We start from the raw sequence: 26,918 nt of genomic DNA on the forward strand, positions 1-26,918 counted from the left end.
GTCCTGGGGTGCATGAGGAAGAGTGTGGCCAGCAGGTCAAGGGAGGTTCTCCTCCACCTCTACACTGCCCTAGTGAGGCCACACCTGGAGTAACTGTGTGCAGTTCTGGGCCCCCCAGTTCAAGAAAGACAAGGAACTACTGGAGAGAGTCCAGCGGAGGGGTACGGAGATGGGTCAGAGGGCTGGAGCATCTCTCTTAGGAGGAGAGGCTGAGGGAGCTGGGGCTGTTTAGCCTGGAGAAGAGAAGACTGAGGGGGGATCTTATCAACACTTAAAAATACCTTAGGGGGGTGGGTGTCAAGAGGAGGGGGCCAGACTCTTCTCAGTGGTGCCCAGTGACAGGACAAGGGGCAACGGGCACAAACTGAAACATGGGAAGTTCAATCTCAATATGAGGAAAAACTTCTGTACTTGGAGGGTGGCAGAGAACTGGCACAGGCTGCCCAGGGAGGGTGGGGAGTCTCCTTCTCTGGAGATAATTCAAAACTTGCCTGGATGCGACCCTGTGCAACGTGCTCTGGGTGACCCTGCTTTGGCAGGGGGTTGGACTGGATGATCTCCAGAGGTCCCTTCCAAGCCCAACCAGTCTGTGATTCTGTGACCGATTCCAGACACTCAGCCACCAGGAAAGAAGCTCTGGAAGATATTTTTCTCAGAAGTCTAGTCTACACCATGTAAACCAGAACTAACAAGAACGTTGAGTTAATATGAAGAAATGGGATTTGCTTCATAATTTTTTCCTTCAGTTGGATGCAAATTGAAGAAAGTGTATGAGTGGGAATGGCAGGTCCTTGAAGAAGGGACTCATTTTTGTTGTTTATGGTCTAAGCCTGCGACTGGTGATTCCTGATATTAAATCCTGGCTTGATTATTGAATGTAATATAGATCAACCTTGTCCTGTATGCTTTCTTGCTGCTTTATTGGGAAATTTATCTCACACCTGAAATAGCTGAGGACACCAACTGCTAAATTTAACTGTCATAAAATCGACAATCAGTGTCAAAAGCACGCTTTCCCCCTAAAAAATAGGATCTTACTAGTAACATCAACAGAGGCTCAAGATCGAATATGGCAGGGCATAGAGCAAAGAACGTAGCACCCGAGGCACAGAAGTACCTCCAGCTTCCGACCCTGGCTTTGCATGACGCTCAGGAGGGGGCCTGGGAGCACCTCCTGCTGTGCACTAAATACAGCTGGTTTATGTCCCATGGGTTAGTACTTGTGCTGTCCTGAGACAATCATTTGGGCACTAGGAGAAATTCCCTTTCTAGATCATACCATGCAACAGGCGTTGTTTCCTCTCAACTCCTTGTGTTCCAGTCATCTCTTAGATGACATACATTGCTCCTGGGTGAGGAAGACCAGAGAATTTACATGTGGGTCAGAGCAACCCCAAGCACAAATACAGGCTGGATGGAGAATGGATCGAGAGCAGCCCTGAGGAGAAGGACTTGGGGGGTGATGATTGATGAGAAGCTCACCAAGAGCCGGCAACGTGTGCTTGCAGCCCAGAAAGCCAACGGTGTCCTGGGCTGCATCCCCAGCAGTGTGGCCAGCAGGGCGAGGGAGGGGATTCTGCCCCTCTACTCCACTCTTGTGACACCCCCACTGCAGTGCTGCGTCCAGCTCTGGGGGCCCAAACGTGAAGAAGGACACGGAGCTGTTGGAGTGGGTCCAGAGGAGGCCATGAAGATGCTTAGAGGGCTGGAGCACCTCTGCTCTGGAGACAGGCTGAGAGAGCTGGGGCTGTTCAGCCTGGAGAAGAGAAGCCTCTCGGGAGACCTTCTAGCACCTTCCAGTACCTGAAGGGGCTACAGGAAAGCTGGAGAGGGACTTTTTACAAGGGCATGGAGTGACAGGACGAGGGGGAATGGTTTTAAACTGAAGGAGGGGAGATTTAGATTGGATATTAGGAAGAAATTCTTTGCTGTGAGGGTGGTGAGACACTGGCCCAGGCTGCTCAGAGAAGCTGTGGCTGCCCCCTCCCTGGCAGTGTTCAAGGCCAGGTTGGATGGGGCTTGGAGCAACCTGGTCTGGTGGAAGGTGTCCCTGCCCATGGCAGGGGGTTGGAACTAGATGATCTTTAAGGTCCCTTCCAACCCAAACCACCCTGTGATTCTGTGACTCTATGAATTTAGACCTCTCTCCCTCTATTCCCACTCTCCTTCCCCAAGCCTGCCAGTGCGAGACACTCTGGCTCGGTTTGTATGGGCTACAGGGCTTGCACTGGCCCTTTGCTGAGGCACAGCTTTCACATCGGTTGAAAAGTTTCACAGCAAAGCCATTCTCTCTGCTTTGCTTTTTAAAGCTTTTTTCCCTTTCCCCAGACTCCGACTCCAGAGACATCCAACGACTGGTTTTGTTGCATTCATTTTAGCGCTTTGTCTGAGGCCGTTTGCTTTTCCAACTTGTAATTTCAGTCATGCGTCTCCTGTTGGCTCGGAGGGAAGCCAGGCAGCTTGCTGCCCGTGGCATGAGTTGGAAGCTTACCCAGGGTGGGGTTTGAATCCCGGACGAAGCCAAGCGGGCTCCGTCTGGAGCTCCAAATTGAAGCTTTCAGCCTCTCGAGCACTATGCTTCAAAAATCACACACGCTTGTTTAAAACCAGAGGTGTTCTTGCTGGCAAGGAGCAAAACGAACACACTTCTAAGGACAATGTGTACTTCTTGTTGAACATTTGCTATGGGGTAAGCTTGACTTTGAATAGCTTTGTAAAATCATGGGTAATATTTAGAGCCCAGACTGTTCCCAGCTACAGCCATACAAACTGATGCTAATAAAAAGCAAACCCTTCACCTCACTAGAATTACAGCAGGGTAATGGTAGGCTGATTCAGACCCATTTCTCCTTCCATCCCACCCAGGAGATAAAGCAAAGCTGTATATAAACGTGTCAAACACCAAATACAAAATGGGATATGGGGGGATCTCATTCCAGCATTGTCATTTTTTATCTTCAGCCTTAAGGAAGCATGACTGATATTTCTATTTTGGATATTCTATCTTGGATATTGATATTCCTATTGCTTGACTTTCACCACACACAAATGCTAGTTAGCTTCAATAGCACACTTCAAAAAAAAAAACCACTGCTTACCACAGTAATTATTTCAAGTAAAGATAAAATCACATGATGCTACGACAAGGAGCTTTACCAAACACAGTCCATTTTTCAGGCTGAAGAACATCTACATTTCCACAAATTCCTCCACCCTCGCAACCCAGAACTAGGTTTAAAAAAAAAAAGGAAAGCTTGAACCAGCAATTGCAATATTCAGACTGCTTTGTAGCTCTATACATTCCACAGGAAAGCGCTTTCCCTAATGACAGGGTAATAAAACCTTTGAATATACCTGTCTGAAACCTCTAAAAAAACCAAAACATAATCAAATTATCCTTGTTTTGTCCTTTTTTTGTTAAAAAATTGAAAAGAAAAGCTATGAGCTTAAACATTTGCTCACAACCATCTCAGCAGTAACTACAGATAACAAGGAAATCTGAGATTTCCGAGGCTTTGTGCTATATTTGGAATCCCAACTTCATTTTTGTGGCTGAAACCAAGTCAAATCCTTTGACCTATTTCTCACCTTGACATATTTAAACTTCTGTGGTTTTTTTTTTTTTTCCTGTGTGTCAACTCTCATGAATGTCATTTTACCTGGCTGCTTCCTTGCAGATACAGCACAAGAGGTTCAGTCTTGGGGATGGTCACCCACATTTTGTACCAAGTCTTCCCTTTTTCAAGGAACTGGAGGTAGCTGCTGAAGAGGCTGTTTTCAGCTGCTAAGATGCTTTGCTTCTGGATGAAGAGAAAAAAAAAAAAACGAGCTATTTCCAGCGATGCTTACATGGGCAAAATACTTAGAATTAAGTATAAAATATACTTAAGTTGTCCAGAGTCAAATAATACTGTAAGGCAAATGCTGGATAGACCATAACTGAGCAAAAGTTTAATCATTATTATACACCATCAAGAAATAGCACAAATCCCACGGAACAGAAGCAGACACTGAACTGTTCCCAGCAGACACGAAGTTAAATTCCACCTCCACCAAGTAAATTAAGAATGGTAATTAAGATGATGCAGCTAGTTTCTTGCTTAGCAAAGCAGGCTGGGAGATGATTTCAGATTAATGCAAAAGGTGTATTAACAGACACTCTTGTGTACGGATACAGAGAGATGAGAGCCAAAACGGAGAGCACCAGGGCAACAAAAGATTGAAAGATATTTTTGTCCTCTGACAGAAAGCAAAGAAAAACAAAACTCCTGTTCGCATTAGACTTCGCACAGGAGTCTCCTGGGGATTTCTGGCATCTGCTAGTAACATTTGTAAAGTGGCGATCTCCTCAGCTGCTATTAAGCTTGTTAAGAAAGTTTAATATAAATAGGAGGGAAAGAAAGAGACCGGCTCTGATCTTTCTTTTTTATAGACCTACTTTCTTGCATTTTACCTGATCCTTTGAAGATTTTGCAGAAGGCTAGAAGCGTGAGTATATGAGGGAAAAATGACTCTTTCCCTTGGCTTTTTATAGCTTTCTGCTGTAATCTGCTTCCTAAAGTAAAGCCAGAGGTCACATTTCACTGCTTTGCTTTTTGCCTTTTCAGATGAACAGAGCTCTCGGCTCAGTGTAGGTTTCCACTTAACTGGCAAGCAGCTCTGCTGAAACAGTGCTAGAAAGTTTATCATGAGATAGACTATACTGGTGCATTTGAAGTGCTCAGCATCTGTAGGCAGAGCTGTAGTGTATAGGTGAAGTTTTTGATGGCATCAAGCTCCGGATCCAGAAGCTTCTCTGCGCTCTGCAGACGTGGTAGCTCTGGGAAGGACAACGTGCATTTGTAGCTTTACCCCACTTTGTATTTCTGAGATTCTGGATGTGTTTGGGTACAAAGCTGTCAAAGCACCTGAGCAGCAGAGCTCACTCTGACTGGTGTAATTTTACCTGTGTAGGTACATTTAGTAGCCTGGAAAGAAATATGACATGTTGGGAAGCAGAGCAGGGCAGGGTCTAAGACGACTATTTGAGGAAGCATTTATTACAGGAGCTCTGGATATGCACTGGCAGGTTTATGTTTCTTGCTCAGAGTCTAGCTCTTTTCCACGTAGTTTGTTTCTGATGAGGAGTATAACAAGGCTGGAAGGCAGTCTGGTGGCTCTGAGGCGTGGCTTCCAGAAAGACGTTTTTCAAGGTAAGACGTTTTTCAAGGTAAGACGTTTTTCAAGGTAAGACGTTTTTCAAGGTAAGACCTTTTTCAAGGTAAGACCTTTTTCAAGGTAAGACCTTTTTCAGTATAGGCCGCAACTGTTCCCCGATTTTCCATGCAGTGCTCAAAGCAGGATGGTGCAGGTCAGCACATCGGGGGGGAAGGATGATTTGCAATGAAGTCCTCAGTGTGTCAGTGGCTCTTTCAAGAATCTGATGTCCCTGTGGGTCCGCTTTCAATTGAGATGAATGTCCTCTTTTTACACACACAGTGACTTCTGGCTGTATTTCACAGGTAAAATAAATAAAAACCTTTTCTTCAAGGTGGCCCAGGAAAAGCGTGGCACATAATGGTACTCACAGCTCTGCCTGTAGTCTAAAAAAAGCATTGGTAAGAGAAGCTTCAGTTGTTGCGGGTGTGGATAAACCAAATCAGTTTGCCAATACGTTTTTCGTTCTTGTTAAAAAAAAAAAAAAAGGGTAGGATGTTGCTGCTATCATGGTATAAAGCTTGGTGACATCGGTGGCAACTGTGAAGCAGTGGTTTACACAGTATAATTTGTGGAAGTCACGTCTTGGAGAAAAGGGTCTGTGTTATAGCAGGTCTGAGAAAGTTTCATTGAATCCTGATAGTCTTTCACAAGGCTGCCACGCTTTTGCATGATCAACTAAGAAAAAGTTCATTTCAATGATATTTTGACAGGATGTGAAATAAGGAGGGAAAATGTATCTTCTATGTGGAGTTAAAAGTGAAAAAACAAATCTTATTTTGCCAAGTTTTGCCAATTGTTATTGCGCACAACTCACGATAGGAAACACATCATGATAAAAAGAATCCAGAAGTTTTTCCTCTTTTTTTCATTCCTTTGAAAGCTGAAGCTTAGCTGTAAAACCCGTGTGCATCCTGCCTGATCAGCATCTTACGATGAACGCTCGCTGTTTACAAACAGCATTCAGACTGCACACACGTTCAATACAAGTTATAGGCCAGAGCGTCAAATATCATGGTGGGGGAAAAAAGATAACCAAACAATTTTGTTTTAAATAAATACTTTTTTTTTTTTTTTTAAAAAAAAGAGACTCCCAAGGGCAGCTAGCACACCAAAAGTTTCTTAGCTAAATACTGTACCTCTGCAGCTAGTCTTTTCTTTTGTTCTGCGACTGCTTCCACTCCAGGGCTGCACGAGCTGGCTGGTAACTGCAGAAAACACTCTTTACACACTCGGTTATGACGGCTGGTATCTGCAAGTGGTTTAAACTCGGAGCATTTTGCACAGATCACCTGTATCAAAAAGATGGTGCTTTATCAGCCAACATTAAAACATAACCCGTCTCCAAAGACAGTGACGTGCAGAACAGTTGTTATTAAAGTAAAATCTGGAAAACTAATGTAAGCATAAGACAGAGACCAATATAATACTTACTTTATTTACCTCCACGAATAATTAACGTTTTTGTGATCCCATGCTGGGTACCGATATAGCTAATTCAAGAAAACCTGTGTCTTTTGGGAAATACTTTATGATTAACATCATGCAAGTTTGCTTTTCCTTTCTTACAAGCACAAGTCAAAAAGTGCTTAGGCTGACAAAGCAATTAGTGCTTTTTAATACCAATCATAAAATGGTCTAGCAAGGACTGATTTTCAGAGTAGAGGTGGTTGACTCTTCCTCATCAATGAGGCAGTTCAGCCTGATAGAGCTGAGAAATCCAAAAATCACTGACCATGTTAAGAACATAGTCCAATAGATTATCCATTAAAACCTATTTGCCTGACGCCAAATTAACAACTTTTCATTCCTTTCCTCGGCTGCCAAGAGCACACAGTGACACATCAGTCCCAATAAACCAGTGCTTGTGAAGAGGGATGGATCCGCAGCTCCGGAACCTGTTTTCATGCTTAAAATCTGACTCCACCACTTGCCATTGCACAGCTGCTCCTGGAGAGAAACTGTCCCCAGGGGTGCGAGGCAGGGGCAGTCAGCCGGATTCAACATCCATGCTGAATTTACTGTGCAGTAATACACCACAAACACCCTTCAGATATGAGTACATGTTATTATACAGTGCACTGCAAGATGTTAATTACTGTCTGAAGGTAACTGCCTTAATTCATCAAGTGTTAAGCGAGGCACCGTTCTGCCAAATTTCATAACTAAAAGCAAGCCAGCATTTTTAGACACATAGAACCATAGAACCGTTTTGGTTGGAAAGCCTTTAAGACCATCCAGTCCAACCGTTAACCCAGCACTGCCAAGGCCACCACTAACCCATGGCCCTCAGCACCACATCTACACGGCTTTTAAATCCCTCCAGGGATGGGGACTCCACCACTGCCCTGGGCAGCCTGTTCCAATGCTTGACAACCCTTTGGGTGGAGAAATTGTCCCTGATCTCCAATCTAAACCTCCCCTGGTGCAACTTGAGGCCGTTTCCTCTCGTCCTATCACTTGTTACCTGGGAGAAGAGACCGACCCCCCCTCGCTACACCCTCCTTTCAGGCAGTTGTAGAGAGCGAGAAGGTCTCCCCTCAGCCTCCTTTTGTCCAGGCTAAACCCCCCCAGGTCCCTCAGCCGCTCCTCATCACACTTGTGCTCCAGACCCTTCACCAGCTTCGTTGCCCTTCTCCGGACTCGCTCCAGCACCTCAAGGTCTTTCTTGTAGTGAGGGGCCTTTCCCTGAGACAAATGAACTTCTTTAATTTGAATGCTGTTGCCACATCACGAAACATCGCATAACCAACAACTGTTTAACAATAGATTATTAATAACGTAATTCTTATTATCTCTCTGTCCATGGGGGAAGCTATTATTTAATTTCTTTAATAATATTGAGCTTTGCAAGGGAACATTTTAAACCTCCAGAAATGTATTTCATGACTTTAGTAATTAATAATAAAAACAAACCCAGAAGGCTGAAAATTCCAATTCCGGTGCAAAGGCGTCTCCTCCACAGTAACTGTATTTCAACTGCTGAGACTGAGGTTTCTTCAAACATCTTAACTATACATTCAGCTCTCTCTTCAGCTGAAAATTTATGTCCGCTTCAAATGAATAATGGTATTTAAATAACATTATTCTGTACTAGTTACATGAGGAACTACATTACTGAACTGTGAAACACAAGTCACAGAAGGCAGGTTTCAAGTCATATTACATAAATCAATCTCATCTTGGCCGTGGTTGTGATTTTCAGAAAAAACCCTGAGAATTAAGCTGTCAGTGGACAGCACTGGGGAAAGGTGGCTAAGTGCCTTCAGTAACCGCGCTTTGAATCTCCAGAACTGACTTTTTTTGGACTTTTCAAGCAGGAGGAAACCACTTTGGCGCAAGCAATTCTTGACAACTCTGCTTTAGGGAAAGAAGAACCCATCCATCTTTAATATCATGTGTTCAGCTGTTCATCCTAGAAAGAGCTGCTGGGTGAAGTAAGGCTGTCAGAAGGCCATTCTGTTTCTGCAAACAAAATACAGGGGACAACCCCCTCCCCAGATACACGCACATCCCCAGAGAAGGCACCACCTTTCCTTTCATCCACTGAGGTGCTGTATTTGCCTTTAAAACAGCAAGACTAGGCCCCTTGCACCAGAGTTTTGCCCTTTTTTCTCCTGATTCCCAGAGGGTAGAGCAAGTGGAAAGATCTGCTCTGTCAATGACCTGCCATGAACCAGAACATCTTTTAGTTCCTGCACTGAAAAAATAAAAAATTGGCTTCAACAATCTCTGCAGAAGAACCAAAAAAGCTCAGTGCATGCTGATACTTACAGCCCCACACTGCTTACAGTGGTGCCGCCTTTTAGTGATGGAGTTAAAGCTTTCGCTGCAGCTCTTGCAAGCCTGTTTCTCCTTGTCTCGCTTGGATTTGGAAGATTTCCTACAGGAATCACTCTGAAATGAAAAGTACAATTATGTGATTGATTTATTTATTTATTTTTACAGACAACAAAACAATTCAAAGAGTTCTCCTGCTGACAAAGATCCTCTTTGGGTTTCACACCATTTTAGAAAAGAATTCATGCCAACTCTGCTAATGGCCTACAGCTGGATGGACGGCTCAGCCATTGGGAGCTTCTGGTATGGCATTACGTGATCTCAGATTGTTCGAGCCAATTCTTCAAGTCCCTCTCTGCCCACTTGTGCCCTCACCGAGCAACCTCACCTCTCCGTCTGTTGGTGAGGAGGAAGAGGAACGGGCAATGTGGGCTTGTCAAGAAGAGCCTTCCTTCTGGCACTCACCTCTTCCTCCCGGCTGCAACGTGACTTGGTTAAGGCAAACGTTGTTGACTTTGGGAGCGTGTTGTAAACTCTTCTCTTCATGGGGAGGAGATGAGAAGGTTTTGGGAAAAAATGGCTTGACCAAAGAAGTGAACAGTGCTGGCAGTGGATTTTTCACAGAATCACAGAATGTTAGGGATTGGAAGGGACCTCAAAATATCATCTAGTCCAATCCCCCTGCCAGAGCAGGATTGCCTAGACCATATCACACAGGAACGCGTCCAGGCGGGTTTTGAATGTCTCCAGAGAAGGAGACTCCACAACCTCTCTGGGCAGCCTGTTCCAGTGTTCAGTCACCCTCACCGTAAAGAAGTTTTTCCTCAAATTTAAGTGGAACCTCCTGTGCTCCAGCTTGCACCCATTGCCCCTTGTCCTGTCAAGGGATGTCACTGAGAAGAGCCTGGCTCCATCCTCTTGACACTTGCCCTTTACATATTTATAAACATTAATGAGGTCACCCCTCAGTCTCCTCTTCTCCAAGCTAAAGAGACCCAGCTCCCTCAGCCTCTCCTCATAAGGGAGATGTTCCACTCCCTTAATCATCTTCGTGGCTCTGTGCTGGACTCTCTCTAGCAGTTCCCTGTCCTTCTTGAACTGAGGGGCCCAGAACTGGACACAATATTCCAGATGCGGCCTCACCAGGGCAGAGTAGAGGGGGAGGAGAACCTCTCTTGACCTGCTAACCACACCCCTTCTAATACACCCCAGGATGCCATTGGCCTTCTTGGCCACAAGGGCACACTGCTGGCTCATGGTCATCCTGTTGTCCACTAGGACCCCCAGGTCCCTTTCCCCTACGCTGGTCTCCAACAGGTCTGCCCCCAACTCGTACTGGTACATGGGGTTGTTCTTGCCCAGATGCAGGACTCTACACTTGCCCTTGTTATATTTCATTAAATTTCTCCCCGCCCAACTCTCCAGCCTGTCCAGGTCTCTCTGAATGGCTGCGCAGCCTTCCGGCGCGTCAGCCACTCCTCCCAGTTTTGTGTCATCAGCGAACTTGCTGACAGCGCACTCTAAACCCTCATCCAAGTCATTAATGAATATATTGAATAGAACTGGTCCCAGAACCGACCCTTGCGGGACTCCGCTAGACACAGACCTCCAACTGGACTCTGTCCCATTGACCCATTTTTGGACCACCCAACTTCAAATGCTTAATTTAGGAGATCCCTTAGGCTCCCTCCCAGCCCATGATGAAACATAAAGCTCCTCAGAAAGACAGGGACACCTACACCAGGGACCTGCTATCAACTGCTCTTGGCAGATGCCACTTTCTATCAGCTGTCTAGACAGCCAAGCAAGTTTAGCCTCTTAAGCTAAGCACTTAAGCTGGTACCTAAAGTCACTCAGTATAATTAAACCCAATTGTTCAATTTTCTGATAAACTGAAGAGCATTAACATGACATTGTGCAGTTCATAAAAATATAGCTTCACACAGAACTTCAAGTAGACCCCCTGTTTTGTTTTCTTTTTTTAAAGAAATAAATGCTATTGCTCCTTCCCAGCCAGGATGGCTAAGTGCAAGGGAACAGCAGCTCCCTGGGGGGAGGCCTGGCAGCATCTGCGTGGAGATCCCAGCCCAAAGGAGGTGGCTGCATCATGTTCCTCTGGCACAGCTCTTTCATGAGAAGAGGTTTGATAACTCTCTTCATTTTTGTTTGCTTGACACAATCATTTAACAAATGACTGGGAGAAGAAACATTTCCTCTAAATCAAAAGAGCAAAGGTATTTTACATTTTTTTCTGAAAATCAACCAGGTGAAGATCAAGCCCATTGTAGGTTACATGGATTCTGGACTCCTTGACAACTCCCCCTTTCGTTTAAACTGTGTGCATGCTAAGTCACAACTTAAGTCCACTTGAGAGAGAACAATTGGCTCAACACATTTCCCCTTCTCCCAAGCTTTTATTTAACACAAGGATGTGGGCACGGGAGGAAAGGCAGCAGCAATTACAATTAGCAGAGGGTGCCCATGGATCACCAGGCAGGTGTCACCAGTGCCATTTGCCCTAAGGTCTCACCTTAGCGGTTACGACTAACCTGCAGAAGTCACTAATACAGGTTTTCAGGCCAATTAAAAGAAAAAAAATCTAATTTTATAAGCTGACACCGCTCTCCCATCTTTCAGCCCCCTTGAGTCTCTGCCCTGCCATTCCCTGGTTACAGAGCACATTGTCTTTCAGCAGAGCTGTTGAAACCACCCTGCCTTGTCATGGCATTACACAACAAAACCACAACTAATTACTTCTAATTGGATTGGATCTTTTCATTTTTATTATCTTTCCTCTAGCTGCAATAGCAATGTTTCAAACCTGTATACAAGTCCATAGGATGTTTTGCTATTCAGCTTGGTGAAGCACAGTCAGAGGGATTTGTTCATTCAGGAAAACCATTCTACCCCCATAAACGTTACATATTAATTGCTCAGCAAAACAGAATGCCTGCAAACCCAACACCTCCCCCACACAGAAGCGGAGTGCAGTATTTCACTTTTCTTGGGAAGAACCAGATGTAACCAGTACGACATTGAATTACAACAACCGAACAATGCCTTGGCTGAATCGCTGGCAAAAATGTTCCTTTCAGATGCTATTAGACCCCTCCGAGGAAGGGGTACAATTAAGGCGATTTGAGAAGCTTTTACTGATCAGCAGCAATCTACAGAGTAACTTTTTTATTTGTGTCACATATATTGGCTAAATTTAGCCGCTTCTCACTCTGATTTTGATGTTAATGCTATTTAATCTTTTAGAAGACTGATCTTCCTTCCAATGCCTAGGGATGGATTCCCCTTAAGTTGTTAGATCAGAGCATTTCCTCACGAGTCAACCTTATTTTGTCTCTTCTTAATAGTTAAAATTTGCATATAGCATAACAAGCCTTTTGATTCTTACATTAACAACAATTTCACTAGCGTTACTGGACTGTCAGGAGCACAAACAAAGGCACCATTTAGCCTTGTGAGCTGTGACTAGAAGATAATCTTGATGAACGCTAAAAAACCCCCAGTTTTTGGCTTTCAATTGATACCTACACGTGCCTGCACAGGAAAAATGCTGAAGTTCCTCTAACATGAATTAAATGGACTGCTTGACGTGGAAATTGGTTAATTTGATTTGTACTTCAATAGGAATATCCATCACCACCCACATGCATGTTTCTATAGCGCAGATAAGACTAAAGCTGAATACTTCCTCTAATGGATCTCGTATTTGACTTCCTCCTCAATGGGAAACAGAATCACAGAATCACAGAATCAGCCAGGTTGGAAGAGCCCTCTGGGATCATTGAGTCCAACCGTTGCCCTGACACCACCCTGGCAACTAGACCATGGCAGTGTTCACTTTCAGCAATACACAACCCATATATTTGACAAAGGAAAGAAAGCAGAAAGGGTAGAATATTGGGCAAGATTTGTTATGGCAGTTACGCATGAGCTTTTATTTTAAACCATTATATTTGTTTTAGACCATTATATTTTAATTTGCACGGTAGCATACGACAAGCATTTAAGACTAACTTCCCTAATCAAAAAAGGCCCTGTATGAAGAGGTCTTTAAGTGTTTGATGAATACCAGCAACGTTTCATAATATTTCTCAACATTATGAGAACACAAAGGTTTGAAACATTGCTATTGTAGCTGCAGAAAAGATAATAAAAATGAAAATGTATTTTCTTTACGACTTGGCAAATTCCAATGAGCAATTATAGAAGAAAGACTTATTCAATATTATGTTACTTAACTGCTGACACTGGGAAAGACTTAAGAAGCCCTTTGCTTAGTTTGCTGACCACCACTACCACCAAGTGGTTTGCATGTGGAAGCTGTTAAGCACAGAATGTACTTGCTCAGGTACTCACTGAGACGTTTCTAAAGGGATGCAATCATTAAAATTAGTATTTTCTAAAGCTGCAACTAACATCTGAATTCATTGCCCACGCTGATCTTATCCATTTGCTACAATACAGCAGAATGACATCCCAGAATCAATAATGCACAATTTTGGATATTTTTAGATCTGTGGTTGTTTTTTTGATCAACACTATTTCTATCTCAGGAATTAAATTTTTCTTTAAATACACAACTTAAGGAAAATTACTTAATGTGTCAAGATACACCACACAAATCACTGACACCACTACTTATAATCGACTAAAAAGATCTAATTGTTTTAAATTTAATTACAACTAAAATTTACATTTCCCTAAGAAACTTAAGAGCAACAGAAATTTTTATGTGTTTGTTTTTAAATACTATATAAAGCACCTTTTTAATTAAGTATCTACCTCACTATAGCAACTGTATCTCAAGGAACGGGGGAACTAATTGCAAGACTGACTACAAATAAATAAAAAATTACTTATGGAAAATATGAAGCGTGAACAAACAATAAAGAGCAAGGAGCACACGAATGACAAACACTTATTTTTACTAAGCTCTTGTTTGTATAGGTCAGGTTGCTGGTTTGTTTAACAGCTTTTCATTGAGGCTCTATAAACTCTACTCCTAGGTTACAAGCTTGGCCAGAGGTCTGGAAGAGCCTGCTAAGTGCCTCCTTTGTTGTTAAAAAGGCCCTGCTAATACACAATATCCCATAGTATGTCTCAGCAGATCGGGGTATTTTTTGGTTGTTGTTGCTTCTTGTTGGGGCTTTTTTCAGTAAACTCAGCTGACCCCAAGGCATTTCCTGAAAATCTGTTATTCTCAGAAGACATTTGAGAAGGGAGAGATAAGAATGCTAAAAAATAGACCTTATTAAGGACTCAAAACCTCTTGTTTGACTCAGCAGCAGTCACAGCTGTTGTACAGAGCAAAATGAAAAATATCTTTAAAAGCATATTTTGCTTTTGCAGCAGGCAGTCCCTTACAAGCCAGAGATGTGCAGAAGTACTATATCTCTTCCTCTGCATTGGCAGAAACGTGAAAAGCACACTATGAAAGAAGTGTAATCAAAATTTGGTTCTGGAGCTGAAATCCTGAGTTACACAATATGACAGTGTTGACCAGTCAGGTTTCCTTGTCTCCCTCTCCCTCCTCCCCTCAAGCATTCAGTGTAGCTCCGCATCAGAATTTAAAAATGTAAAAAGATGTAACAATCAGCTTCCCTCCAGCTAGGCTCCCCATAACCAGGTTCACACACGTGTGCCGCACGTATCTGCAACAGGAGGATTTAAAGTCACTGACGGCGCAAACTCTGCAAGTAGCTGTGGGTGTAACTCAGCCAAGAAGTTAAGGACAGCACAGCTGCAGCAACAGACAGCAGAATATAAACCGATATACTGAAGGATCTCTGATTTTTTCCTGCTACAAAAGAATCACAGACTGGTTTGGGTTGGAAGGGACCTTAAAGATCATCTAGCTCCAACCCCCCTGCCACGAGCAGGGACACCTTCCACCAGACCAGGTTGCTCCAAGCCCCATCCAACCTGGCCTTCAACACTGCCAGGGAGGGGGCAGCCACAGCTTCTCTGGGCAACCTGGGCCAGGGTCTCACCACCCTCACAGCAAAGAATTTCTTCCTCATATCTAATCTCAATCTCCACTCTTTCAGTTTAAAAATGTTCCCCCTCGTCCTATCACTCCATGCCCTTGTAAAAAGTCCCTCTCCAGCTTTCCCATAGGCCCCTTCAGGTACTGGAAGGTGCTAGAAGGTCTTCCCAGAGCCTTCTCTTCTCCAGGCTGAACAGCCCCAGCTCTCTCAGCCTGTCTCCACAGCAGAGGGGCTTCAGCCCTCTCATCATCTCCGTGGCCTCCTCTGGACTCGCTCCAACAGCTCCATGTCCTTCTGATGCTGGGAGCCCCAGAGCTGGACGCAGTACTCCAGATGGGGTGTCACAAGAGCAGAGTAGAGGGGCAGAACCATAAGAAAGAAACACAACCCCCCCGCCCCCCGCCTTGCTCTAGCGAAAGTATTAGCTTCAAATTACTTACCCCTCCAAACGCACCACCACCATCTGCTCCTGGCATCGATTCCACCGAGCTGGTGCTTGCTATCTGAGGGAAAGAGAATGACACGAAACGATTTCAACATGGACATTCTTCCTAAAATCTATTAAACATTGAAAAAGAAAACACGGCATCCTTTGCTTTTAGCCCCTTAACTATTTGCTTGTGAACACGCTTTAATGGCACACGTACTCAGCCACCCCCAGATACTGGGTTGACTATGAAGCTGGTAACTTTACAGGCAGCACTGCATTGGCAAGTCAGCTTTTCGCTGCGGCGTGTGCCTGTCCCCCGTGAGCACTGCAGAGAGCAAACGGGCACGTTTGGAGTTGCACCGCTCCTCTTGAGCCCTGCAAGGCAAGCGGGCAAGTGCTTTGTGTAGTCGGTGGATTCGGAGGAGTAAGAATATTTACTCCATTCAAATAGTACTCAGAATCACAGAATCACAGAATCCATGAGGTTGGAAGAGCCCTCTGGGATCATCGAGTCCAACCATTGCCCTGACACCACCATGGCAACTAGACCATGGCACTAAGTGCCATGTCCAGTCCTTTCTTAAACCCCTCCAGAGATGGTGACTCCACCACCTCCCTGGGCAGCCCCTTCCAATGGCTAATGACCCTTGCTGAGAAGAAATGCTTCCTAATGTCCAACCTGAACCTCCCCTGGCGAAGCTTGAGGCTGTGTCCTCTTGTCCTATCGCTAGTTGCCTGGGAGAAGAAGCCAACTCCCACTTAACTAACTTAACTTTGGAGGTTGTAGTGAAGTTACTCAGTTAAGTTTTTCTTAATTGTAACACATCTCTTAATCTCTTATTAAATGCAAACTGGCATCTATATATATCCAATACATCTAGATGTATTCGATTCATCTATACGTATTCAGTACATATAGAGGGCAAATAACAAGCTTATGTACACCAAAATCACAGGCTACATCCTAAAAGGAAACCCATCTAATCTGTCATCAATGTACAGGGAGATTGCTAGTTTACAGGGTGCTCTCAAAATATCAGACTCTTTATGATAAATTATTCCCACAGATCCTTCTTCCTTTGCCAATTAGACAACACCTCATATTTCATGGTTATCCAAATCTCCGGTGCATTTTTGCACGCCAGCTTCATTCCATCTGAAAGCTAAAAGGTTTAATCTCTGTTGTTAGAAATAACCCGAACTGTAGCTTTGAGTAAGTAAGTGGCCAAATTGAAAAGCTATTCATCCTGATTCCTAATACTATTCCTTGAATCCTGTGTCCAGTTCTGGGCCCCGCACTTCAAGAAAGATGTTGAGGTGTTGGAGCGAGTCCAGAGGAGGGCGACCAAGCTGGTGAAGGGTCTGGAGGGTCTGACCTCTGAGAAACGGCTGAGGGAGCTGGGGTTGTTTAGCCTGGAGAAGAGGAGGCTCCGAGGTGACCTTAGTGCAGTCTACAACTACCTGAAGGGAGGTTGTAGTGAAGGGGGAGTCGGCCTCTTCTCCCAGGCAACTAGCGATAGGACAAGAGGACAGAGCCTCAAGCTTCGCCAGGGGAGGTTCAGGTTGGACGTTAGGAAGCATTTCTTCTCAGCAAGGGTCATTAGCCATTGGAAGGGGCTGCCCAGGGAGGTGGTGGAGTCACCATCTCTGGAGGTGTTTAAGAAAAGACTGGACATGGCACTTAGTGCCATGGTCTAGTTGACAGGGTGGTGCCAGGGCAACGGTTGGACTCGATGATCCCAGAGGGCTCTTCCAACTTGGTGGATTCTGTGATTCTGTAATTGTATTTATTTATATACTAATACAATCAATTGACTCAAGAACAAGCAAATGAGCAAACGCATCCCCTGGGGCTAGGGCTGTGCCACCCCTGGAGCGCTTCCGGAGGGAATGCAACTTAATTAAAGGGAAGCATCATGTTCTCAACTCCAGCCAACTATTTCTGCCCCCACAAAAACCCAGCAACCCCTAGGGTATTCATATCATTTATTCCCCAGTCCTGTGGAAAGGGGTTTCCTTCCACTGGAATCCTAATCAGGGTATTTGGATCCCTCTGCCTAGTGAAAGGACATCTGTGCGCTGTGACACGGGACCTGGGAAAGGAAACAAAAAACGGGGAGAGAAAATGGGGTCTGAAGGAGGGAGGGAGTGAGAAAACCCCCAGCAAGTTTAGGGAAAAGAGTAGATTTCTCTAGTTGCCTGTTCAGATCCCTATGTCCTTTTAATATTTATTTGGAATAACGTGCTAAAAATCAAATACCCTCTACCCTTAGCCTGGAAAGGATTTCAAAAGGGCTTCTCCCCCTTATGTTACCATTATCACTCAAAGCGTGTAAGATTTGGTATAGAGGAAGACAGTTATTCACATTGGCATGGAGTGATAGGATGAGGGGGGGTGGTTTTAAACTGAAAGAGGGGAGATTTAGATGAGATCTGAGGAAGAAATTCTTTGCTGTGAGGGTGGTGAGACCCTGGCCAAAGTTGCCAAGAGCAGCTGTGGCTGCCCCCTCCCTGGCAGTGTTCAAGGCCAGGCTGGATGGGGCTTGGAGCAACCTGGTCTAGTGGAAGGTGTCCCTGCCTGTGGCAGGGGGTTGGAACTGGATGGTCTTTAAGGTTCCTTCCAACCCAAACCATTCTGTGATTCTATGTTTGTCAGAACTACCCCAGAGCTAGAGGGAGGAACAGAAATGGAGGTGGGAAATAATGATGATTTAACAGGATCTAAAAATCATGATTTAACTAAGAGAAGCACTCCCAACTCTCAAATCTTAGAGATGCCACTTCTGCAGAGCTCAGCTCTCTGCAGCACTTTTCCTTGCCAGCCTTCTAATAATGCACAAACTGGGCCCTTCCCCACAACATGAGCCTCCAGCTCCTCTAGGATCAAGCAGCTGTAAAAGAGGTCCTTTTCCTTGGGAACATTTTTAGATGTTTTTTAAAAATCCCCTTCACATAGCCTTGAAACGCTGAAGATGAAAGTGGAAAACAGAGAAACGAGTGTCCTCTTTCTGAAGGAACTAAGCCACAAAGGGACCCTGAAGCTTTCTTGAAAGACTTCTTTAAAAGACCACTGCTACAGTCACCCTGCGGGGGACCGACTGGCAATGACTCTGAATATTCACCTCCTGACAGGTGGGAGTTCATTAATTGCTGTAGATTATTGCACAGGCATAATCTTGAGAATCAGATCAAGTGTCAGACCTCTGCACCTCCAAGAAACCACAAGTCTTCTGTAAGCAAATTACAGGCTGAGGATCAACTCTTAATGCTTGTATGAGCTTATGTGGGTCAGCAGGAAAACAAAAGCACGGAAAGAATTGCGTGCAAAGGCATGCGCTGGTCACCCAAATGAGATCAATCAGAAGCGCTGTAACATATCAAATGCATGGCCAAGGATGGGAGAAAAGCAATTTGGCTTTTTTTTCTACAGGTTTATTAGAACCAGAGTCCCATTTCTAGTAGCTCTTACTGATCCAGCTCAAATCCATGAGTGCATATCTATTTCTTGACTCAGGAGAGCAAAAAAGGAAGATTATTGTCATTTTTTCCTCTAAAGCATGCTGCCCATAATTCCATAAAGATGATGAGAGATGTATGGTGGATGCTGCCTACAGCAGCATATTGCTACTAAGAATGTTCTCAGTATTTGTCCAGTTTTCCTTCCATAACCACTTTCAGCTCTTTTTAACTGACAGCAATTTCTGCCACGTTTAGCCGTGACACCACTTTTGAAAGTTGATTATCTAGATAAATTAATCTCCTAATAATGCAGGTTAGCATTCTGGCATCAAAGAAATTAAGGTGCCTACTGCATTAATATCACAGCCAGGAGATAAACCAGACTTCTGCTCTGCTTGACTTTTATGAACCAGCAGAGTATAAACATGTGGCTACACCATTAACACAGAAGCAAAATAAAATGGAATTTACAAAGCAAGATAATAATAATGAAGTTGAACAGACACTGTGTCTTAATTAGATAGAAAGAAGCGTGCTTATTAGTTTGCTTATTAGCAAAAGATTTTTTTCCATCAGAGCATCCTGGTTCTGAAGGCAGCCATGAGTTAATTTAAAAATATAGGCATGAACTGATTATTTTCCATTTTTTTCTGAGTATTTTTAGCTGATGAATAGTTCATGATCAGTGAGCTATGCCATATTCTGAAAATGGCTCATTGCTGGCTGCTATCAGCAACAGGATCCTAGACTCTGCCGAGGTTTGTGAAGATCTCCACCATCCATGATTAATGCTGGGATGAAAGGAATCTCTAACATCTCTCCTGAGCCCCCTGGGTAATCAGTCAGACAAAAATGCAGCATTATTGAGTCACTGAACCAGATCTGGGAAAGGAGAGGTTTCAAAAATGGTTCGGTACCAACAACAGCAACAAAAAGTTTAGGAGGGCAAGGGAGGGGGAAGATAAAAAGATGCCCAAGTTTAACCTCAGCAGATGGGCCTTCTCTCCCTGTGCTCCAAGATCTACCATGTTTGACCACTGACACCACCAACACACAGGCAGCTCTGCACGAAATCCCTAAAAATCTCCCTCTCCCAGGCCCTCTCCTCTTCAGCTTGTAGCAAATGACTGTGGCCAAGATTATCACCAGCATTTTCAAGTCGAATGAAGAGATGTTGTTATCATCCTCACGTGAATACTTCCAGAACAAAATTCCCAGCAAACACAGCATAGAGTAACACATTACACTTGTAGGGAAACAGAATAAACTTTCAAGGCTATTTTGCATATTTACTTGAAGAGTATTCTTTCTGAAATATATTTATTATCTATAAGACAGTATTTTTAAGATCTTTTTAAAATGCATCAGTTTCCTTTCAACTCTTTAGAACTATTTACATAATAATAAAATAAGAAAAAAGAAATAATCCCAAAATGCCTCTCTGAGGAGGTGGGGAAAGGTAATGAACAAGATCTCCCAGGCACACAAACATCACTCCAGACAGCCAACGACTCATAACATTGAAGAATTACACCTGTTCTGCTCAATGAGCCACTAGTCTGGGAAACGTGACTGATAGGTCTCTTGCACCGAATTGCCCTGGGTAATTTATTCCTTACTTGCACGGTTGAGTAACTATGACTGATATGTGTTTGAGAGCCAGAGATATGGAGCTGACTGTACTGTAATGTAACATAAAACATAGAACTGCATGAAGTTCAACAAGGTCAAGTGCAAGGTCCTTCATGTGGGTGGGGGCAATCCCAAGCACAAATACAGGCTGGGTGGAGAATGGATTGAGAGCAGCCCTGAGGAGAAGGACTTGGGGGTGATGGGTGACGAGAAGCTCACCATGAGCCGGCAATGTGTGCTGGCAGCCCAGAAAGCCAACCGTGTCCTGGGCTGCATCCCCAGCAGCGTGGCCAGCAGGGCGAGGGAGGGGATTCTGCCCCTCTGCTCTGCTCTCGTGAGACCCCCCCTGCAGTGCTGCATCCAGCTCTGGGGCCCCCAATAGAAGGACACGGAGCTGTTGGAGCGAGTCCAGAGGAGGCCACATAGATGGTCAGAGGGCTAGAGCACCTCTGCTATGGAGACAGGCTGAGAGAGCTGGAGCTGTTCTGCCTGGAGAAGAGAAGCCTCTGGGGAGACCTTCTAGCACCTTCCAGTGCCTGAAGGGGCCTATGGGAAAGCTGGAGAGGGGCTTTTTACAAGGGCATGGAGTGACAGGACGAGGGGGAATGGTTTTAAACTGAAAGAGGGGAGATTGAGATTAGATATGAGGAAGAAATTCTTTGCTGTGAGGGTGGTGAGACACTGGCCCAGGTTGCCCAGAGAAGCTGTGGCTGCCCCCTCCCTGGCAGTGTTCAAGGCCAGGTTGGATGGGGCTTGGAGCAACCTGGTCTAGTGGAAGGTGTCCCTGCCTGTGGCAGGGGTTTGGGACTAGATGGTCTTTAATGTCCCTTTCAACACAAACCATTCTATGGTTGTATGACAAAAATGAAGAACAAGACCACCCTATTTTCAAGTTAGCTGTGTAAGTCTAGTTTAACTGTTGGTAGAACTGTTAGAGCAAAGAAGGAGAATCAAGCACTCATACTCACTGAGGAATCGGGAAGATGCTCCTCCTCTTGAGAAAAAGAGCTATTGAAAGCTCTAAACGTCTCGCTGTTCTGTTTGTGCTTTTCAATCGTTGCTTGAATGACCTGAGACAAAAATTCCAGCAAAGATGAGAAGTGTCACAAAAGGAGTCTTGGAAAAATTCTCTCATAGAAAGCTGGTTAGGATTAGCATTTTAGTGAAAAACCTTTACACTTGCATAAATGAAATGGAAACTTAAAAAGCTTAATAACTGCTGACGGTGCTGTTAACTCGCTACTGGTTAAGTTACGAACTAAGGCTGCTATCAGACAGTGTCTCCACAAGTCAGACTGCAAGAATATACAAGGCTCATCTGTGACGCCTCAGTCTCTTCTCTCACTGGGCTTGAGGACTGCACGCAATGGGAACCCCTTCGAAGCCCCCGCACACTGCCCGGAGGCAGTGGGGCAGCAGTGGGACCCTGACTGTGGCTCCACAATTCTCCAGCAGCAGCTTCGCCAGACTGGGCTACCCAGCTTCCTCGCAGGGCCACATTCTTTCAGAACCCCAAAAAGAGAATTTTATAAACAGAAGGTGCTGACTGCATGGTGATTTCCACCCATATCATAATGGCTTTGTACTAACCTGAATCCATTCCCTCTTCTCCTCTTCTGTCCTGTTAAAACAAAAGAAAAACACAGAAAACATCATAATTGTACTTCCAATACATTCAGTAAATTCAATACAGATCTTCACAGCTTTATATCCATCAAGATTTGAGCTTGGCTATCTACTGTTTTATAAACATTATTAATAATTATTGACCTCAATTATTACCAAACAAATGCCAAAAATATTTGAATTATTAATAGAGTGGAACATACGAGCACCACTATAAACACCGTGAGCATTCAATAAAGCAAATCAACACAGCACTTTTAACACACTCTGACTTAGGACCAACATATTCTCTTGCGTACGTGAGTTACGCACCTCCGATGCTCATCTCCTGGTTTCAAGCTATGTCATACTAGCATGGCCATGTGCCCTAGATCATAAATTCCTACACAAACATTCACAAACCTCGACAGAACAAGCACCATACCTGGCTTGTAGTTCCAGCGATCTCTTTTTTCCTGTTATTGAAAATGTATGAGCCACGTTTTGCTTGGCAATTTCTTGGACCTGTAAAAAGAACATCTCAGCTTCTTACTAGTCTCCATTGTCTTTCAATCATTTTTAATGACTTGCCAATATATTCATTCTTCAAAATACTTAGTTGAAAGGATCACTCAGAATACAGTACAGAGGTAGAAAAAACAAAGGATTGTTTCCATAATTACTTGTCTTGCTACAAAACTTCTGAATCTGTATCACCAACCAGTCCCCTGTGGCAGGAGGGGGAAAAGGTGACTCCTGTGTCGGCCAGGTGACAAGGGAAGGCTTTCAATCAAAGCATGTACAGAGTCACCATTTTCTTATCCACCTTTGGATGATTACCTCATAATAATTCCAAAAAAAAAGATCCAAAGCTGGATCTGAGAATTTTATTACATTTCTACATACACATATTGTTGTCTTTTTGGATTCAGAGGGGATCTGAGGTTATCAAGTGGGGAAGCCTTAAAATGGGGGGAAAGAAGAGATGCAAACCTGCAGTCCTGCAATGTCCATCTTCTCTCGGACGCTGAACTTCTGGCCTATCAGCCTCAGTTTTGGCACACAGTATAGCACCATGCTGTTAAACTGAAACAAGGAAAGATTTTAAGTAAAGTGATTACACGCTGGACGGAGCCTGCATTTTGGCCGTGTAGGACTCTGGTGTGTTTTACTCCAAGATGCAGTTCTCAAGAAGAGATTTAAGGAGCAAGTTAGGTTCACACATCATTACTTGAAAGAAGTGGACAGAGGGAAATACGTCAGCCAGTAATTTTCCCCTTCTCCCCCTCTCTCCGGTACCAATTCGACCACCTTGAAAGCAAACAAGAGCTGTTCTCTCAGCGTCATCTTATGCAGCAAGGTGGTACAGCTGGAAACGCACCTCCTTGGGTGCTTCGCAAAGGTAGCCTCTGGGGAGGGAGATAGGAAAGACCCCTCCGGGCCTGACAAGCCATCGGCAAAGGCACAAGTGTGGAAGAAGGAAGGAAATCCTCAAGGAAAAAGCATCAAGAGAAAACTGCTGCTCAGAGGAAGGAGTAGCTGGGCTCAGTTGGTGAATGCTTTTTGTGTTTGAGATTAGGAAGATGGAAACGTACCATTTCACAGCACAACTCTGAAAATAAGAGAGCCACAAAAAAACTCACCAGGAATAAATACCTATCCTGAGCTGTGCCGTTCTTTGCTGAAAGTTTCTGGATGTGTCCTTCTTTAATGAGCTCATTGGCTGGGTTAACAATATCCTCTTCACCACCAAGTCGCTCATAGACTTCCAGAAGCTTGTGCATCTTTTCCTGCAAGTACACAAACCCCAGCAATTTAAATAAATAAAAAAAAAATTATTCCACTTGGTCTATAACCCACGGTATCATTTCTGTGGAATGTGTAAATAAGTAGGAAAGAAAATAGTCTTTCACTTCTGCTATGGCTTTGCATTTTCAAACATTGATGAATACCTGTTCCACACTCCAGTACTCTTCCCCGCTCTGTACTAGTCACTCATGGGTCATACTTGGATTGTACCATTTTAATGATGCTGAGATCAACCTATTTGATATTTTTAGATATTCCTACTCAGCAATAAATAAGTATCTTAGGAAACAGTGGCATCAGATCCAGTAAAATCAATGGCCAAGTTGGAGACTAGTACGTTACCAAATTGTTTCCACGTTTGAATTTATCAACTCAGCTTCCACCCTACATCTCAGACTAAGATTTCTGCCACAGTATGATCGTTTCTCAGCTTCTGAGAAGCTTCACCTCTTGTGTCGTTGCTGATACGATAGCAGGTAGGTCTTCAGCAGGAAACATGGTCGTATTCTGCATTTCTAGGCTAAGTCTAAAACCTCAGCTGTATGGGGAATGCTGCAATCCTACGCAGGGGCCTCCACAGCAAAAAGTATCTCTGAAATGGGCCAGGACAAAATACTTAAAATATAGTTTTAATGTCATTCAGGCATCTTTATGTCTTGGTCAAAACTCTTTATGAAGGGCTTACTTTTTCCTTTTCAGCAAAGCACTGTTTCTATTTTATATTAAGTCATCCAAAAGTAAAGTTCCTCTACACAGTATTCAAATGGATAAAGGTACCCAGTTCACCCACTTGCAGCTGCTATATTAAGCACTGCAGCATCTTTGACAAAATAAGAAAGGTGTGTAAATCTTGCTACTGAGTTATAGCACTTGGAAATGTTTGGCTTTCAACTACAAGCTGGACTGATGTGCTCCAAATAGCACTGTCAGCATATTGTCAGAAAGTGAGGGCAGAGATCTATGCAATTGTAACTAAATATATGCCCAACCACATCTCTAAATCGTACCTCTACCTCTCTATACATTAAGCCGGAATTTCAGGTCTTTAAATGCTTTGTTTACCCCCATTTGACCTGAGAAATTTCACCACAAATACACAGCACACCAGTCCCTGTCCTAATCAACTGTTCTGACCGATGATGAGACAAACGAACAACCAAAAAACCCCATCAAAAAAACCCAAACAAAACCAAACCGTTAAAATAAATGCACTGAAAAACAAAGCGGGGGCTGTGGACCAAAAACAAATAAGGAAATCGCCTGAGCCCCAAAAGGCAGCAGAGTTTTTCCACCAAATGGGAAGATGAGCAAGAGATCCCACGAATTTAAAACAAATAAAACCAGGGAATTTATCAAGCTGGTTTGTTCAAAGGAGGAACTAGAACACTGAAAGCAGATCCAAAACCTGAGGGCCATCTGCACTTCTAGGAAAAGTCAGCGTTGGGAGCATGATTTATTCCTTCTACTATACCACAACAGGAGGAAGCAGCCAACAGCTAACTCAAACCTCCACTAACTTTCGGAGGTTTTGCTACAGTCCTTGCTTTTCTTTCGGTTTGGCCCTGACCCCGCGCAGCTGTCCGTGCCATCCCGCGGGGCTCCGCGGAGGCACGCGTGCGGGACGGTGCGGCTCTCGCACCGCGCTGCTCCCCATCAGCCCTCACCGACTGCCCCGGTGCGCCCACGGCACCTTCTGCTGGGATGTGCCAGTTGGGAAACCACGAGCTCAAACCTGAAATTCTTACTTGGGTATTTTTCCTTCGAGTCTCTGATCAGGCAAAACCTATTAATTACAGAAGAATTGAATGCAATAAGCAGCCTTGATTAGAGGCTTCAGGTTCTTATCAGCAATAAACAGGGGGGCAAAATTATTATAGCAGCCTTTTCTGACAGGTTTTTGCATACTAACAGAAAAAGCATCCAACGCAGAAAGCAACTGAATCACAGAATCAACCAGGTTGGAAGAGACCTCTGGGATCATCGAGTCCAACCGTTGCCCTGACACCACCCTGTCAACTAGACCAGGGCACTAAGTGCCATGTCCAGTCTTTTCTTAAACCCCTCCAGAGATGGTGACCCCACTGGCTGGTGGATTCATATTCCTGCTGTCTGCGGAGATGCTGTAACAGCCCCCAGCAAAATAGTTGCTACTTGTGGAGGGGTTGTTCAAGGTCAGAAAAATTTCCACCAAAACATACCCTTATCAAGAGAACACACTAGACTCAAATAGAAATAGAGGGTTTCAAAACTGGTTTTCACTCAGACATACTGAAAATACACAGACATCAGCTGGTTACTTCCCCAGAGCAGCCAGCGGAAACGTGGTCTCATGGCGTCGCCGCCAGCCAGGAGAAGGAAGTAAGGGTCTGCTACGGATGGGGACTTAAACCTTGTAGCCACAAATGGTCAGTGAGCGTTAAGCTGGACACGTGGCATTTCAGATCTATTGGATACAAAAGCTCCTGAGGCACTTGGGTGCACAGAAGGGGTGACATCTGTAACTATACCGGCCATTTACTCTAATGGGAATGCACTAGCTGTTTTGTATGTGAAGCACGTGCAGACGTTCAAAGTCTGGCTTTGGAAGTATAGCTTACCAAAGCTACTGACACACGCTAAATACACACTTTATGCATTTAAGATGAGCCAAAATCAAACCAAAACAACCTCCAGTCTGGTGAAGACCTGTAGGACTAAAAAAATAGCGTGAAAATCTGCAAGGACACCTTATGAATGGACCTAATTGGAATCCTTTCAACCTTTTTCAATGAAAAGCAAATAACGAGTTTTATGAAGACCTCCTTTTTCAACCCATTGGGTCCTTAAGGACAAGGAAAGTGAAATTTAGGCCCAGCAACCCACGGTAACAGCAATAGGATCATTTATGACATAGAGAACTCAGATATCCAACTGATGTTTAAAGCCTGACTCACTGTATTCGACAATTCTCCCCAGTCTACTTTACTGAGCCTATTGCAATGGGGGACCATTGGTTCAGCCAAGGG

The 26,918-nt window shown here is 44.2% G+C and overlaps 1 protein-coding gene across 1 annotated transcript in view; it reads right to left on the reverse strand.

The window, feature by feature from the left end:
* The window catches only part of FGD3 (FYVE, RhoGEF and PH domain containing 3), a 129,343-nt gene that overhangs the window by 5,699 nt on the left and 96,726 nt on the right, over positions 1-26,918 (reverse strand). The window contains exons 10-18 of the mRNA XM_068419829.1: positions 23,748-23,894; positions 23,098-23,190; positions 22,550-22,629; positions 22,090-22,120; positions 21,468-21,569; positions 15,419-15,481; positions 8,971-9,093; positions 6,336-6,488; positions 3,660-3,800 (exon numbers count right to left, since the gene is read on the reverse strand). Of these exons, the coding sequence (XP_068275930.1) occupies positions 3,660-3,800; positions 6,336-6,488; positions 8,971-9,093; positions 15,419-15,481; positions 21,468-21,569; positions 22,090-22,120; positions 22,550-22,629; positions 23,098-23,190; positions 23,748-23,894 (933 nt within the window). The remainder of the gene's footprint in view (positions 1-3,659; positions 3,801-6,335; positions 6,489-8,970; positions 9,094-15,418; positions 15,482-21,467; positions 21,570-22,089; positions 22,121-22,549; positions 22,630-23,097; positions 23,191-23,747; positions 23,895-26,918) is intronic.

Source organism: Nyctibius grandis, chromosome 29 (assembly GCF_013368605.1).
Source record: "Nyctibius grandis isolate bNycGra1 chromosome 29, bNycGra1.pri, whole genome shotgun sequence".
In the NCBI taxonomy this organism is placed as follows: domain Eukaryota; kingdom Metazoa; phylum Chordata; class Aves; order Nyctibiiformes; family Nyctibiidae; genus Nyctibius; species Nyctibius grandis.